Here is a 15,287-nt window from a genome sequence, read left to right as displayed (position 1 = left end):
AGTACTACACGTGACTGTCCTACACGTGACACGTAAATGTAATACTTTATTACTGGCACGGTGGGGTGGGAATCTTACCTCATAAGACTACAGGCTTCATTCATACTGTTTAAGAGTACTGGCTTATCATTAAGGGCTCAGTCACACTAGATGCAGTGCGTTCCGGCGGTCCGATCCTGTGCGGTGCGATCAAAATGCTACAAGCACTATTTTTATCGCACCGCACAGGACCGGACCGCAGGCACTTATGTGCCTTGCGATCCCGTGCGGCGGATCGCATTGCGGCCGGAGGGTGTGGCTACGGCGCCATGCACTTGAATGGCCTGCCACGCCCCCTCCCATCCCACTAAAAAGTGAGCTGGCCGCAATGCGAGGCAGTGCGTTCCGGCCAAAATTGGGCTGGAACGCACTGCATCTAGTGTGACTGAGCCCTAAGAAGCTGAATTTTTCCTTGTTGTACAGCAGGTATGCTGACTGCATTGTCTGCAAGGAGAATTAACAGATATGTGTATGAAATACAATTAGAATAATAAATAACGTCACCATGTAAAAATGTTAAGCTTATGTAAATACTTCAAGGTAAATATTTGGTATAATAATCTCTCAATGTGCACTCACTGAAACTATATTATAGCCTCCCTTTTAAACAATGGATTCACCCATCTAGTCTTGCTTATCAACATTTCCCTGTTTAAGGACCGTTTCCTAAATTCTTAATATTGTATATTTTGTGTGTATTCTAGCGATCAGAATTAGCTGAACTCTCCTGGTCATCCTTCTCTCCTCTACAGAGCCAGGTAATGTCACCCTCTTACTTTCTTACTGATTCTTTTCACAAACTAGTGTAGCGCTCACCCCCGAAGGAGCCGCTGAATATTGAAATAGGTTCTCCTACCTGTTGGTTCCAGCTACCGGTCCCCTTTGATCAGCAACAGCACACCGACACTCACGGACAGAACAGCTCGAGTCTTAGGGTCTTTTTAGGGTATTTATTTGCAACATCAATAGGAGAGAGAGGGTTTAGGGTCTGTAGGATGCCATTGGAATCTTCTGAGGACAGCTTTCTCCCCTAGCAACCGTTAAGGCCGAAAATCACTGCGTTCTGGTCCCAGGGACCAATAGTGGTAGTAGTAGTACTGTGAACTGATACCTGGAATAGGGTGTGGGATCTCCCTTGTGGGTCCCAGACGGACGCTCGCACCAGCTCCTCTGCGGTACCCCTCAACAAGCGGACTCCTCCCCGACCCAGCTTCCATCAGGTATTTTCCTTAGCAACAGGATCTGGAATCTCTGTGCCCTCAGCATCTGCAACTGCCAACGAGCACTCAAGTCCAGTGGCAGCATCCCCTCAGAACAAGGCACCCATCACCTGCCACGTGTATGGGCCCAGCAAAGTATCAGTGTATCCTATGCCTCCAGGCCCCTCAGCACCTGCCATGTGCTGAGGCCCAGGCCAGCCTCCTGCATCACACACAGTCCTCCCAGGGCGAGGCCCCCAGGGGAAGAGAGCTCTCCACAATGTCCCCAGACCTTTTATTACCTGCCCTCAACCATGCCTCTGAGTCATCCTACTCAGGGATTGGCTAGGGTCAGGTGCATAGTCATAACCTGAGGGTGGATCCTCCCTCACTGTATGCCAAGGCTCCCTTTTCCTCAGCAACAGGAGGAGCAATCGATCCAGCAGATTCAGGGACACCTATAGAGTGCAGAGCTCTGTATGATCAGTATCTAGACTGGTTACAGTCCAGGTATCTCTAAATTGAATAGCGACATTTTAGAGGGCGCTACACTAGTATTTATATTAAATAAAAAATTGACTACGAGTGTAGCCCTGTATTAGGGGGGTGGGGGGTCATGTGACCCTTTCCAATCAGCTACCCCTGCCCTCCCCTAGGTAACTAGAAGATCTTGAGCCTCTGCAAAGTGGGAGCATGGGACTTGAATATATCTATAATGACAGTGCCTCCACCACTCAGCTGGGTCTTGTGTAATTTAAGTGGGACCCAAAGATGAGAATGACCTTATCCCTAGGTATATTCCACTGAAGCTGCAACTCTGATCATTAAATATAAAGAGTGATGAGCGTCAGTCACTTGGTATATAGTTTAGATAGTTTAATTGCACGTGCATGGCTTTAAGTAGGAAGGAGGATAAGGGAGCGCAGGATACTTGTTTATTTATATCAAAGTACAGTCCTTTAGTCTTCTGCATGGTCGTCTATCTTTTTTAGGACCCTCTTTCATAAGGCTTTACTGGCTGGACACATATCTTGTAAATTTGCTCCTTGTAAATGAGAGTCTAGTGTATTCTCAGTTTTAGAGATCAAGGCAGGACAGCAAAAGGAAGGTTCCTGTGTTACTTCTCCAGACTCAGTCACTCACCATCCCTGTGGGGGACAAGTGCAGCTGTGCTTCCTCAAAGCCTGTAGCACTCCATAGCAGCCAGTAACTTGGGGACACCTCCCAAGATAGGAGATCCCCACAGCAACCCATACCCCTGGGCTCTCAGGCCTGGGGCCTAAATTGGTGAATTACAGATACATCCTCTATGGGGAAAAACCCTGGAGGGAAGAACATGTGCCAACATGTGTCTCAGATATGTTATAGCTATTCCAGCACCCCAGGCCTGCTGATTGGCCAGTTATTAAACATCCTTAATATGAAGTGTTATCTCTAGCATACCCTGCTGGAGAACACTCAACACAGGAGGTGACTGAGAATAATCACTGCACACAGGAGAAATTTGGAAAAATACTACATCCCTACATAAGAAACAAAGAATTGTAAAACCATTTTAAACTAAAATGTATCTGCATTGATGCTCCTGCTCAGCATTAAGCAGGATACTGTTGTCACCTACATAGCATTCCCAGCTGCCACATATCTTTCATTTGGGAAACGTCTTCTGCTTTGTTTACATTGAAACTGACAGCATGTAAAACCACATCCTAGCCTAGTGGGTCATTATTGCCTGTGGACCGACAGTGTGCCAGGATCATTGCTAGGGTTCTGAAAGGGTTGCCTGTTAGGCTGTCCATAGGCACCTGAGGGTGGTTGAATGTGCCGGCACAATATGACTGTCTAATCTAAGCAGGCTTGCTCAGCCTGAAGGTGTTTCTTAGACATGACAAGTTAAGAAGCACAACACACACTCTGTTAAAACAGACCTGATGCCAGTTTATCACAGGGGGAAAACAATGACGATGATGTGAGAATCTCTGCCCTGCCCAGTAGGCATGGTCTTGTGATGGGCATGCATAGTTGCAATTTTTTCAGTGTACCAGCCAAGACTGGATGGCCTGGAGTCCCAGGGCACATACTATAGATGCCACTGCTATAGGTGCCTCTGCCTAGTTAACCATTCTAACACTGTTTCTGCCCTCTAGGAAGGATACTGGATGCTGACTCCAATGCTCGGAAAATTGTTAAATATTGACGTCAAATATTTTTGTGACACTTTTCTTACTGGAAAAGGCATCTCTTCTCTAGGTAGGTTCTGAACAATACTTCCACTTGAAGTGTATAGTGTTGGGTTTATGCTTCTAACAAAGTATTAACATTGTGCATTGTATGTTGTAATATAAGGGCTACTTTTTCTTAAACATGAAGTACACACAGTAAACCTGTTTTAAAATGCACATAATGCATACAACACATTCAGACAGTGTACAAGTCAACCCAACAATATTCACCCAAAAACTTTCCTGGGGTTCATTGTAACAAACTGCCCCTGCTTACCTTCCCTACAACATTCTCTCCCACAGTATAGGCCCACTGCTAAGATGATGTTAAATGCAAAGTCCACTTTTTGGAAAATTATGATTAATGCACACTTCTTTAAAAAAAACATTGTGCATTTATTATTACTTTTTGCATTGGAGCCAGTAAAGCATTGCAACCAAGATCAGTGGATTGCGGGTGCAATGCTCTGGCTCCTGCAGATTATTTCTCACCTCACAATGCAGGTAAGTAGGGGGTGGGAAGAATGCCATTGTGACCATGTTTCACCCTGAGTATGGGTGTAACTTGAAACATGGTCAGAAAGGTGAACTAAGCCTTTAAGTGATTTTGTACATTTTCTCACTCCTAAATATGCTTTGGATTACTGATGAGTGAAATTTCTATGAAAATGTAAATTGTCGTGAAATGCATTGGGGTCAGTAGGAAAGGTGACGTTAAGGTGGTTTGTTGGTAAAACAAAAAATGTAAAATGACAGTACACAAATAACAATAAAATATATAATAACAATAAAAAACAATGCAAAGTTCTTGAACACAGACTCCCTGGCTGGAGCAGAAGCACCCTGGGGGACCTTGTTACCCCCTTTTGTCTCTTTGACTATGGTTTTCAGTTTATGAGTGCGTGTGGAGGAGGACATATTCCTACCCTCATATTCTCCCCTTTTCCCTCCTTCTCTTTTTTTTCGCTGTTTTATTATTATGTTTGTTCTCTTCCTTTTATCTGTCTCTCGATGTCATCTACACTCGCCTCCTCTCCTTTTTCCCTATGGGGATTTTTTTTATCATGATGGCTGGATAAGTCCTTTTTTTTTCTGCCTCTTAATCAGACTTTTTTTTAGGTGGTTGCAGGATACTTTGGAGAGAGGCATTTGTCTCTCCCCTCCTTGTTTTTACCTCCTTTTCATTGTGTGGCGTTATAGATTATTTAATGCCAATTCCCATTTGTGGGACTGTTTGTACATTTTTACAATGCACTATTTGTTACTTTCGACTGGAATGTTATAACTGCGTAACTAAGTTTTGTATTACCTAACTTTCTCCTGTATCATTTTTGATATCTTGTTTGGATATTGTCCTTTTTTACCTGTATTGTTGTTATTCTTTTTAATAAAATTATTGTGAAAGAAAATACACAAAAAAACACAAATAAAGAGCACACTATATGAAATAAACTAAACTGCTCTAAATATATCTTACAAAAAATGTTAACTCCTTATAGCCTTCTGCAAAGAAGTCAAATATTTAAAGTGATGTTAAAGTCAAAAGGACTTTAAGCTTTTCCAAATGCTGATGAAATCAATTCCGATGAATGCTACCCCTTGATGTTTAAAAGTTTAGGTTTCCTGCAGAATCCGCTGGTCCCCTAAGCACTGGTCCTGACTTCCTGTTTTAGAGTGACTCCTTTCTCAAACAGGGTTCTATGGAGCGACCCTTGTGTGTGATAGTAAGCTGTGTGTGTCTCCACAAACACAGCAAATCAAGTTACTCCCCTCCCCCTTCCCGGCCCTCCCTCCTCGCTTTTCCAAGCTTGTAGAGGAACAGTTGCTGGAGTCTGCACTGTCCTTTGTGATCTTGTACTGGACAGGAAGTTCACGGAAGCTGAGCTGAGATAATTGGAAGCAGCTGTTCAGAAACATGATGATTGTAAGTGTTTGGGCAAAACATGTAAAGCAATGCTTTGCTGGGCAATGTATATTCATTTGATCTGGATTCAATATTGATAAACTTTTGAGAGTTTAATACTACTTTGAATAGTAGGTGTCAAACCAGACTTTCCTCTACTGCTGATTTCTCTATTTTGTGTCTACATTGTCTAAGTGCAGTTTACAACAATCTAATTTTGCTTCACATGTAAAAGAAAAAACTGCTGCAGATATAAAGTACAGGGACCTAAGGGTGCACAAATTCCAGGTAATGTTCCAGACCCTCCGCCACAGTTTAATTTTTTGTCCAGTTCTGACGAGCTTTGGAAGCTTGCTCATCCCTTCCAACCTACATACCTTCAGTACGGCTCCCAATAGCAATGTGGGAGGGTAGGGCTTTGCTGCAAGTGGTAACTTTACCTGGAAGTGTTAGAGGTTTGCTGACATAGCCGTCTGGGATTCATCTACGACATGAGGCTGTTGCAGGTAGCTGCAGGTCCACATACGCGCCTGCACTTTATACCTGCACCAGTTTTTGCACATTTTAATCACTTCGCATCAAAAGCAATTTTCTAAATGTTGCACACACATGTCGAATCTAAATTTGATATTAGCAGAAATGTTTATCAAATCGATCAAATACACTAAAATGATTTTTTTTTGTTCACACAAATATAATATGATACACAGCTGTTTGGTAAAATATAAAATGTTGGAATTGTGCAAATAAAAACCAAACAGGTTAAACCTTAAATTATGCACGCCCGTGAAATGGCAAAAACGACAGTACTCAAAATTGACCATAGGCAATATGTAACATGTGTGGTGCATTTGTTGCTTTCCCATGTAGGCACACTGGACACATGTTTGTGCCTTTTTATGTGCGTGTACGTTAAGGGCTTTAAAACATTTTTTATAGTTCACTATAATTTTTGGAACTTTAACTTGACTTTATTGCTATCACATAGGGGTAACACGCCCCCTATGTGATAGCACAGAGTAAGTGACCGGTCCCCTTTATGTAGACATCAGGTGTCTATTAGATCCCATATCCATATCAGTTTCAGTGGGGTATATAGACCCCACTGAAACTGATGAAGCACAGATCATGCTACAGCAGCTTACTCTCTGGCTACAGCATCAATTTAGTGTTATCAGTGATTAATGGCCCTAGAATTATTGCTCACACTCTTAACGTTCACAGCCATATGTAACATGTGCGGTGTAATCGTTGTTTTCACAAGTAGGCACACCCGATGCGTATTTACGTTTATGTGCGTGCATGCGGGGGACTCGATACTTTTTTGGGTGTTTTTTTTTTTACACTTGATTGCTATCACATAGGGGGCTAAAAATCCCCCTATGTGATAGCAAAAAAACAATGACAGGTCCTCTTTATGGAGACATCAGGGGTCCCCAAGAACCCTAATGTCACCTTGGGACCCCCAAAATAGCTGATGCAGCAGAGATCTGCTTCATCAACTTCTTCTCTGGCTGGCAGCCAGAGAAATGACAGCTAAAGGTGGAAGTGAAGTAATATACATCGCTTCCGCCTACTAGTACTACTGTACTAGTAGCCACTGTGCCAGTGTTCTCGGACCCGGGCACCGCAGGGGGAACAAAGGGGGGCGCACTGTGCAGGGTCATGCAAGCAATCGGCCAGCTGTAGAGCCGGCCGACCGCTTGTATGTAGTACTCGGTAACGGCTGTTTACATTCCCGGCGCGATTCTGCTCGCTCGCACGCCCACCCAGTAAAAAAAAATCACTTACATGTACATTCACCCGCCGGGAAGCATCCACCTGGTGGATGATAATACTTGGGGCTCATTCACACAGTTGTGACCACGCATGTGTTACCACAGTGCATGCTAACGAATGTTACATACATCACAGCATTTCAGCGCTATTCATTTTTAATGGCATTCCAATGCATTGAGGGAGCATGATATGTTGCAGCACACCACAACACACAATAACACACTACTGTGCTTTCTGGAGCTCTATTGCTAAGAAAAGTGCAAATCCATTTTTTTGAACATTCATTTGAGTGGGCTGTCCTAGTGCAATGCATATTTACACACAAAAATGTGCTGCGCACCAGGACTCTAATGTGCGAGTGGAGCCTTATGGTTAAAGCCTAATTTCAGGTGTGTTAAAACAAAAGTAGTTCTAAGTATTACAGTTCCTTGCTTTTAGAAAGCAGCCACAACCTGAGTAGAAAAGCCTGTCCCCTGCCAGCATGCTGTAGAAAAGTGCTTTGCTGTCTGTGTGGAAGCAGTTATCTCTTTGCAGAGGTCCACCAATGCCCCTTGGTATTTCAGAACTAGAGGTTCAATGAGCTGGGAACAAGAACTTTGTGATTGCAGAGCTCCAGCCCTGACTTAGCAGGTGGTGCTAGACCCACGTTTCCACACAGAGAGCAACAGTCCTTCCCTATAGCATGCTAGAAGTCTGGCTTGTCTACCCTCTGGCTACTTTCTAAAGAAAATAAACTATAATGTTGTGCACACCTATTGCTTTATTGTGCCTGATATCTATATAGCTCATTTAAACTAGAACAGGTTTAAATGAGAACAGGTGGTTCTCAACCTGTGTAACCTCAGGACCCACATTTGTCCTTGATCATTAAGTCGCGACCCAAATCGCATTGCAATGGAACACACGGCAGTGTGGGCTGCTGTGCTGTGATGAAGCTTCATCCATATGTGCATTGCTTGTACAGCTCCTATGCATGCCCTTTAGAGGTTCCGGGAGGCAGAATGTGATGTCGCTCCAGTCCAGGCACCTCTACAGGACATGCGAGGGAGCTGTAAGCAATGCACGTATGGATGGAGCTCCCTCGCAGCCATACCCCCAGCCCACCCCACCTCGACAAGTCAACACTCTGGGCAGCATCTTTTGAATGGCTGCTCGGTGTAAGAATGGACGGTGCTGTTCTATGGGGTGAGCTTCAAAACTAGACAAGTGGAAGACATGCGGTGACCCACTGAGCATGGGGTCACGACCCACTTTTGGGTCACGGCCCACCAGTTGAGAACCGAGGAACTAGAAGTTTTATTGGGCTTTAAGGAATACAGTGGTGTCTTCTCTCCACCCCAGACTACTTACTGGATGGTAAAGGAGCAGAAGCAGACTGATTAAGTAATTACTTGCTCATTGTGCTCTTTTCTCCATTCAGCATGTTCCTTGCCAACAGATTTGCATGCAGCACATTGGCTGTCTTACTCTCCCAGTTTGAGTGCTGTTGTATAGAGGATTGCATGAGGCCCATACTAAGTCATAAGTAGGTACTTGCACTAGATGCGTTTGTAGCATCCCCTCCCCCTTCCCTGCCCTCAGGGGCATGTGAGGGGCCCCAGAGAAGTAGTGTGGGCTAGCATTTCACTTCAGGGTCTGCTCCTCGGCAATAGTGGAGCAATGTGAACAGATGGACTATTTTTGATGCAAAGGAGTTTATAGGTTACCACTCTCCTTGGGGATAACTTACCATACTTCAGTCAAGGACCAAGCTTCTCAAGTTCCGTATTTAGGCTGAAGTTCTTCTCTAGTATCTCAATCCCCAGCTTCAACATACTAGGCCTCAAACCCCGGCTACTCTTCAAGTACACGGTCACCTTCCTCAGGTTGCAGGTCTAGGAGGATCAGACATTCAACTGCAGGTCAATCCTGAATATTTATTCCCTCTCCCAGACTGAACCACTGGCTGGAAACCTTCTTGTGGTTTGTCTGGGAGGTACACACATCGATAACTCGGATCAGTGCAGCCTTCCACACTATTGCCAGAGATCCTCCAAACAGCAGGCAGAAGGAAACGGTTATTAGAGCCAAGGATATACTTTTTTAAAAATACTTGTAATGATTTACATTTGCTAAGGGCAAGGTGGTTACACTTTAAAAAAATACTTGTAATTAGTGATGCACAGATACTTTTCAAGTACCAGTGCAGATACTTGGCATTTTAATGAGAACTACCAGGGTTGCAGTGGTTGCAGCTGGGACCTGGCTCTGGCGCTCCTCCACTGTCATAGACCCACACGGTTCAGAGCTCCGTGTCAGAGGGTTCGGTCCGTTCGTGACATCACGGTCGACTCCTCCCCCCGGCCGTAGCTACTCCTTAAAAGCACAGCTGAGCCACTCACTTGATTTATTTGAATACCTATCTGTATGAATGTGTGTACATTATATTTGGCAGGAGTTCAGCTTTAAGTCTTTATGCCCCTTCCTTTTGTTTTTAAAGGTTTAAGAGGAAAAGATGAGGTTCTGAAACTAATTGCCACACTCCTCGTTCTGCAAACTATCCGCACTTATCATCTGCTGAGTGGTATCAAATTCAAGACTCTAATGAAATTGGATCAGTGTGACTCTGAAAGGTATATACTGTAACAACGATTAACTGCTTAATTATTGTACATTACAGTGTGCACAAACAGCTTGTGTTCTACATCCCGATGACATATGTAAGTAACTTAATGTTACTGCTCTTTCTTGAAGAGTTAGTCCTTCAAAGGCTAATATATTAAGATGCTGGCAAGATGAATCATACCAAGTATCCCACCAAATATTTATATCTAATGTTCTGTGACAGTGAAATTTCCATGAACTCCCTCCTGCCAGAAGCAAGAAACCATTAGCTCATGGGTAGGCAACCTTAGCACGCAGGCTGTTGGGGAACTACAATTCCTATTTAGGCACTGCAAGACTGACAGCCACAGGTGTGACTCCCAAAGGCAGAAGCATGATGGGATTTTTAGTTTACTAGAGTACCAAGGTTGCCTACCCCTACATTAGCCTTCTTGACTCCACTGTCAACCATGCAGCCAACACCATTGTGGGCATTTATCTGTTCTTGCTGTGTGTACTGGGGGTGTACTGTTCTTAGATTTATAACTCTTGGAATTTATCACTGCAAGCATGCTTGAGCATCACCAAGTGCCAAATAATATCTCTGAAATAGAACAGTGTTAACTAGGGTATACATGGGTAGACCTTTGCCTGAACGTTCGAACAAAAAATACTGTCGGAATGTTCGGTACTGGCATCAGAAACTTTCTGGTTGTCGTTCGAATTTGGTTTAATTTTCACTTTTATTTAACATTCTATTTTGGAGTGAAATTGACGGTTAGACATTTGTTTGATCGAGAAAAATGTTCCAGCATGCTCCTTCGAAAATTTTCAGGAACATTGTTGTTTTCCTCTGTCGATTGCACCATACTTATTGATAGATATTTGAACAAACATTCCAAAAACAACTTCTTTTGCACTACAGTATATTCTAACCGTGTATACCCTGCTTTAGAGCACAAAGGTTCCTCCTGTTCCATTGCCTTGCTGTGATTCAGTGTCCTTATCAGATTTTCCTGTTTTAGGTATTTTTTTTTTTTTATTATTATTATTTGTGGACAACTAGGGACAACAGAGCTAAGCAGGTTTGACTTGGTAAGAAAAGGTAAACCTCAATGATTACGTAGAATGTTTGCCCATTGTGCTCTGTGTTATTTGTTGTTTAATTTAACTTCATTACATAACATTACATAACAACACAAATCATCCTTGTCGCATTGTCGCAGCTGAATAAGTGCAACAAAATGCTTCACAAAAAAATCCCATTCATTCTTATGGCCACTGTTCACACCTGTGCGTTTTGTCGCAATAAGCAAAAGGCCTGTTACTGGAAAAAGTACCTGAGCTTCTTTTTGGCAGATTACAGCTCATTTTGTCCCCATAGAGTCAATAGGAAACGCTTGGAAATGCGCGTTGCAATTGTTTTCGCGCACATTTTGGCCATTTACATCAGTGTGTCACAATCTGCTCATAAAAATGCACGACGTAATGCACGTAAGTGAAAATGCTTTCGCTTGGGGTTGTTTAAGGAGCCTATGTATTCCAGAATCCTGCTGCACTCCTTACCGGGTATCCCTGTCAGTGTGGGTGCTCGAAGTGACCGCAGATGGCGCCGCTAATACTGACACTTGTTAAAGATGTCACCCGCACAACATATTGAAGTGAAGAGCATGTCTGTTTATTGACGCTTCATGCCAAAACAAATAGCAACGTTTCGGGGCCACACAGGGTCCCCTTCATCAGGCTTGAAATGACAATACAGCTAAAGAAAAAACGATCTTATATAGCCAAACCAACAGTGCAAATGAACAGAAAACCACTCCCACCAACCCCCTGACATCACTGACATCATGTTCCCACCAGAAACCATTAAATAACGTTGTAATTTACCACAAGAACACTGTGTATATCATTGCCATAACATGAATAAAAGCATATCATCAATACACCAAACATGACATAGTGAAGATTTCCCAGAAGACAATAATGATTGAATGTAATAAAGCCATAGTCTTCTGATAAATGAATGTCATGGTTACATCCAAACTAACCTGCAGATGTGTGGTGAGCACTCATATGTTTCGTCATGTGCTTAGCAAGACCTGATTGGTTGTAGGGAGCCATCGCCACACTACCTCCCCCGCCCATGGGCGGGAGGGACTGCAACATTCAAATGTGTGGTTGTAGGGAGCCATTGGCTATGGAATAAAATAAACACACCAAAATGTAAAGCCTGCTTAACCACTTCAGTACCAGAGCAATTTTTTTCATTTTTTGCAAAATCTTAAAATGTACATTTTAGGCCTCATTTGCACGGACGTGCACAGCTGTGCGCCCAAGAGGGACAGCTGCTGCATGTAGCCATGTGCAGCTGGCTGTACATCTCTATGACGGGATGCGGCTGTGCACCAACTTGAACAGAAGCTGAGGTGCTCAGCTTCTAGCCAATTATAGGTCCCAAGCCCTGCAGCCTGCCAGCTCTCATCATCTTAAAGGGCACCTGTGGCTCGATATTGGAGCAATGTGACAGTACACTAGCTGCTGTACATCCTGTGTCTCCTGATGATTGCACCTTGCTTCCATGGGATCCTTGTGACCTGCTGTTATAACTGTATTGCTGATTCTAGGATCTCCTTTGGACTCCTTCATTCCTAGTATCTCCATATGATTATTCCAAGAGACTCCTTTCCTGCCTTTATTCCTGTGTACTGTTCATATGAAGAGACATTCTATGTAGGCGTTTCTTAAATAACTGTGGGGGTTATCTTGTTGGGGTCAAGCTTCCTCTGCTCTGTTGTCCATAGGAGGGCTGTTGGAAGTCTAGGGCAGCTCTAATCAGAGAGGGAATTTTTATTGAATGTGAAAATCAATGGAGAATTGTTTTAAATATTTTATTTTGTTAAAAACAAAAAATGGAAAGTGTAGCTTTACATGCTTTCTTTACAAAAAAAGTGAATGCGTTTATGGGCAACATATTTAACAGCGAACAAGGTTTTTTAAATTGAGCAATTAGTCACTGGTCATTAATAATAATTTTTAAAAAACCTAAGATATTAGGGACAGAAATGTTCAGTGATAAAAAATATACCAATTTGTAAATCAAGGACTGCCAATAGAGAAACTTGCAATAGTGTCAGCACATGCGCGCGCACACAAACACTTGTCATAGAATTCCTACCTTGTTCCTCGCATTCCACCTACTTGTTCTTATGCCAAGTCATGGAGAAGTAAGAGGGATTGGAGTGGGGGGTTATTATATACTGATAATGTTTGCATATTTCCTTTTCCCATCCTGGCTAACATAAATGCACTAAAACCGTAAGGAAATAATATTCTACCTTACTGCAATAAACTGCACTAGAATGTTTGAAAGATAAATAATTAATGTAGTGCTTTAAATGAAAACAAGCCCAGTACTTCCCACTACCAGTTCAAAAATGAGTAACAGGTGTTGCATAAATAAGCCAAAGAAACATTTGCATCTTTCTTGTATCCAAAAAATCTTTAATAATAAACTCCTCTAAATATTACTCCATTTAAGTGAGTGCACACCGTCCACCTAAAACTGAAACAACACTATGTTTAAGGAAAGGCAAATAGCACATTGTAGGACATCCATGGCAGTACTCTTCCCGTTGAGCTCTACCAGCTCTAATTGCCCTCTGCTCTGTATGCTTTATACATGGTGCTCAATTGCATGCACTTCATGTGAGTGGTTTTACTTGATTGTAAGTTTCACTGATACACTATTGCAGTTTCTACTCTTTTTGATTTCCATTGGGATTTGGATCCTGGGGAAGTGCAATTAGAGGTGGAACAGTTTTACTTGAAGATTAAGGTAAGGTTAAAAAAAAGTCTGGTGGCATTCTAATTTTAGATGCAGGGTGTGCACTCATTTGAATTGAGTAATGATGTCTCCTGGTGGCCTTGTGGGCTCTCAGGTGGGATGTGCGACTCTCAGGGCTGCCTGGGCTATAGTGTCTCACCAGGGGTCCACAGGCAGGCAGCATGGTGTCAGGGAGCTGGAGGACCAATCACGCAGTGGGCGCCTGTGAACAGGCACAGGCTGCCCTTGGCTCAGAGGAAGATCCAGTTTTAGGCCAATGCGGCTGCCTGAGATTGCGCTTGCCGAGGACCTCGGCAGCCACATCTGCCAGAAAATGTAAAGTGCCGGTATCGGCACTGAGTGTCTTGTGTCCGGGTGCCCGCTGGCTGGACACCCGGACACAAGACTCCAAAACCGGACTGTCCTGGTGAAAACCAGACGGGTGGAGACCCAACTTGCAGCGGAAGTGAATGTGCATGCAGAGCGCTGAGTGGGGAGAGAGCATCAGCAGCCACTTTAACTGTGGGCACACCTGAAAGCACTGGAGAAAGGTGCCTGAACCCCGATGGAGGAAGTCAATTCAGTGTGGGAACCTACAATTACCAGGGCTGTTCACAAAAGCATGAAGAGTTTGGAGAAGGCAGGAGAATTGAACAATCTAGGTCAAAATAGATGATTTGGAAAAATTCTCCAATTCAGCTCACTTTCCGGTTCAGCTATGTTGTCCTAGATTGTTCACTTCTCCTGCCTTCTCCAAACTCCTCACCCTTTTGTGAATAAGCCTGTTAATGTTTTGGTGGACAAGCACACCAAATATTCTTTGGAAAATGGTATTTATTAGTAAAAAATATTATCCTCCACCTTTTTGCTTAGCACCGTGGAGCGGAAGTGTTCAGTAAAGCTGCTACAGGGAACTGAAGTTCTGCAGAACAGCTACTCAGTGCTTGGCTAAGGAACTGAACATGCCTAAAGTATGCAAATAATACAAAGCCGGCAATTATCTAGAAGTATCTGTTTGTAGATTGTCATTACTAAACATCTCTAAAGGTGTGTCTGTTGTTATTTTAAAGATATTGCTAGAGTATATGATATAAGGTTATCAGCCCTGGCATTTATTATTAACGCCTGTCTTTTATCTCTTTACAGTGAATCATACCCAGCTATTGAAAAAGCTATCAAGTGGGCAGTGAAAACTGACAAACAGTACTCAGGCATCTGCAGCCGACTGGGTTTGGGCAGGGACTGGGACCATGCCACTCACCAGTTACTAGGCATAGAGTCTCCATCCTCCAACCTCTCCTTGATTTTATACCGTTAATATGCATTGCTTTTTCTATCATGTTTAATTTTATGATGCTTTGCAAAATATAGGCAGTTTAGGTGAAGAAATTAAGCATTTTAAAATATTTTCTTACAGAAACAGAAGGTAGTGCATAAAATCTAGCAGTTATAACTTCATATAACCAGATGATTTTGCTTGGCAGCGAGGAAATGGTGAATAATTATTTATAGTAATTAAAAAGAGCTCTGGCAGACATAATCACATACATAGAGGCCATCTAGCAAGAAGATATTGGAAGCATGGCTGCTGGGGATTTAGCTGCAGTGTATTGATCCCTAACGTCATATTTTACAAAGTTGTATTAAATGTTTACTCAGTATTCTCATAAAATACAGAGAATACATAGAAATTAACAAAATTCAATTAAGAAATGCTAGCACAGCATTGTAACATA

The 15,287-nt window shown here is 42.9% G+C and overlaps 1 protein-coding gene across 1 annotated transcript; it reads left to right on the top strand.

Moving 5' to 3' along the window:
• Positions 1-552: 552 nt before the first annotated feature.
• Positions 553-14,878, top strand: LOC108785581 (poly [ADP-ribose] polymerase 4-like). Its single transcript, XM_018554671.1, has 5 exons — positions 553-579; positions 744-797; positions 3,386-3,488; positions 9,622-9,754; positions 14,698-14,878. Exons 1-5 carry the CDS (start codon positions 553-555, stop codon positions 14,867-14,869), a joined length of 489 nt encoding a protein of 162 aa, XP_018410173.1. The 3' UTR covers positions 14,870-14,878.
• Positions 14,879-15,287: the final 409 nt, after the last annotated feature.

The sequence above is a fragment of the Nanorana parkeri genome, unplaced genomic scaffold (assembly GCF_000935625.1).
Source record: "Nanorana parkeri isolate BGI_ZX_2015 unplaced genomic scaffold, ASM93562v1 scaffold169, whole genome shotgun sequence".
Lineage (NCBI taxonomy): Eukaryota > Metazoa > Chordata > Amphibia > Anura > Dicroglossidae > Nanorana > Nanorana parkeri.
Note: the sequence above shows the minus strand (reverse complement) of the source record. Positions and strands in the feature narration are given on the sequence as shown.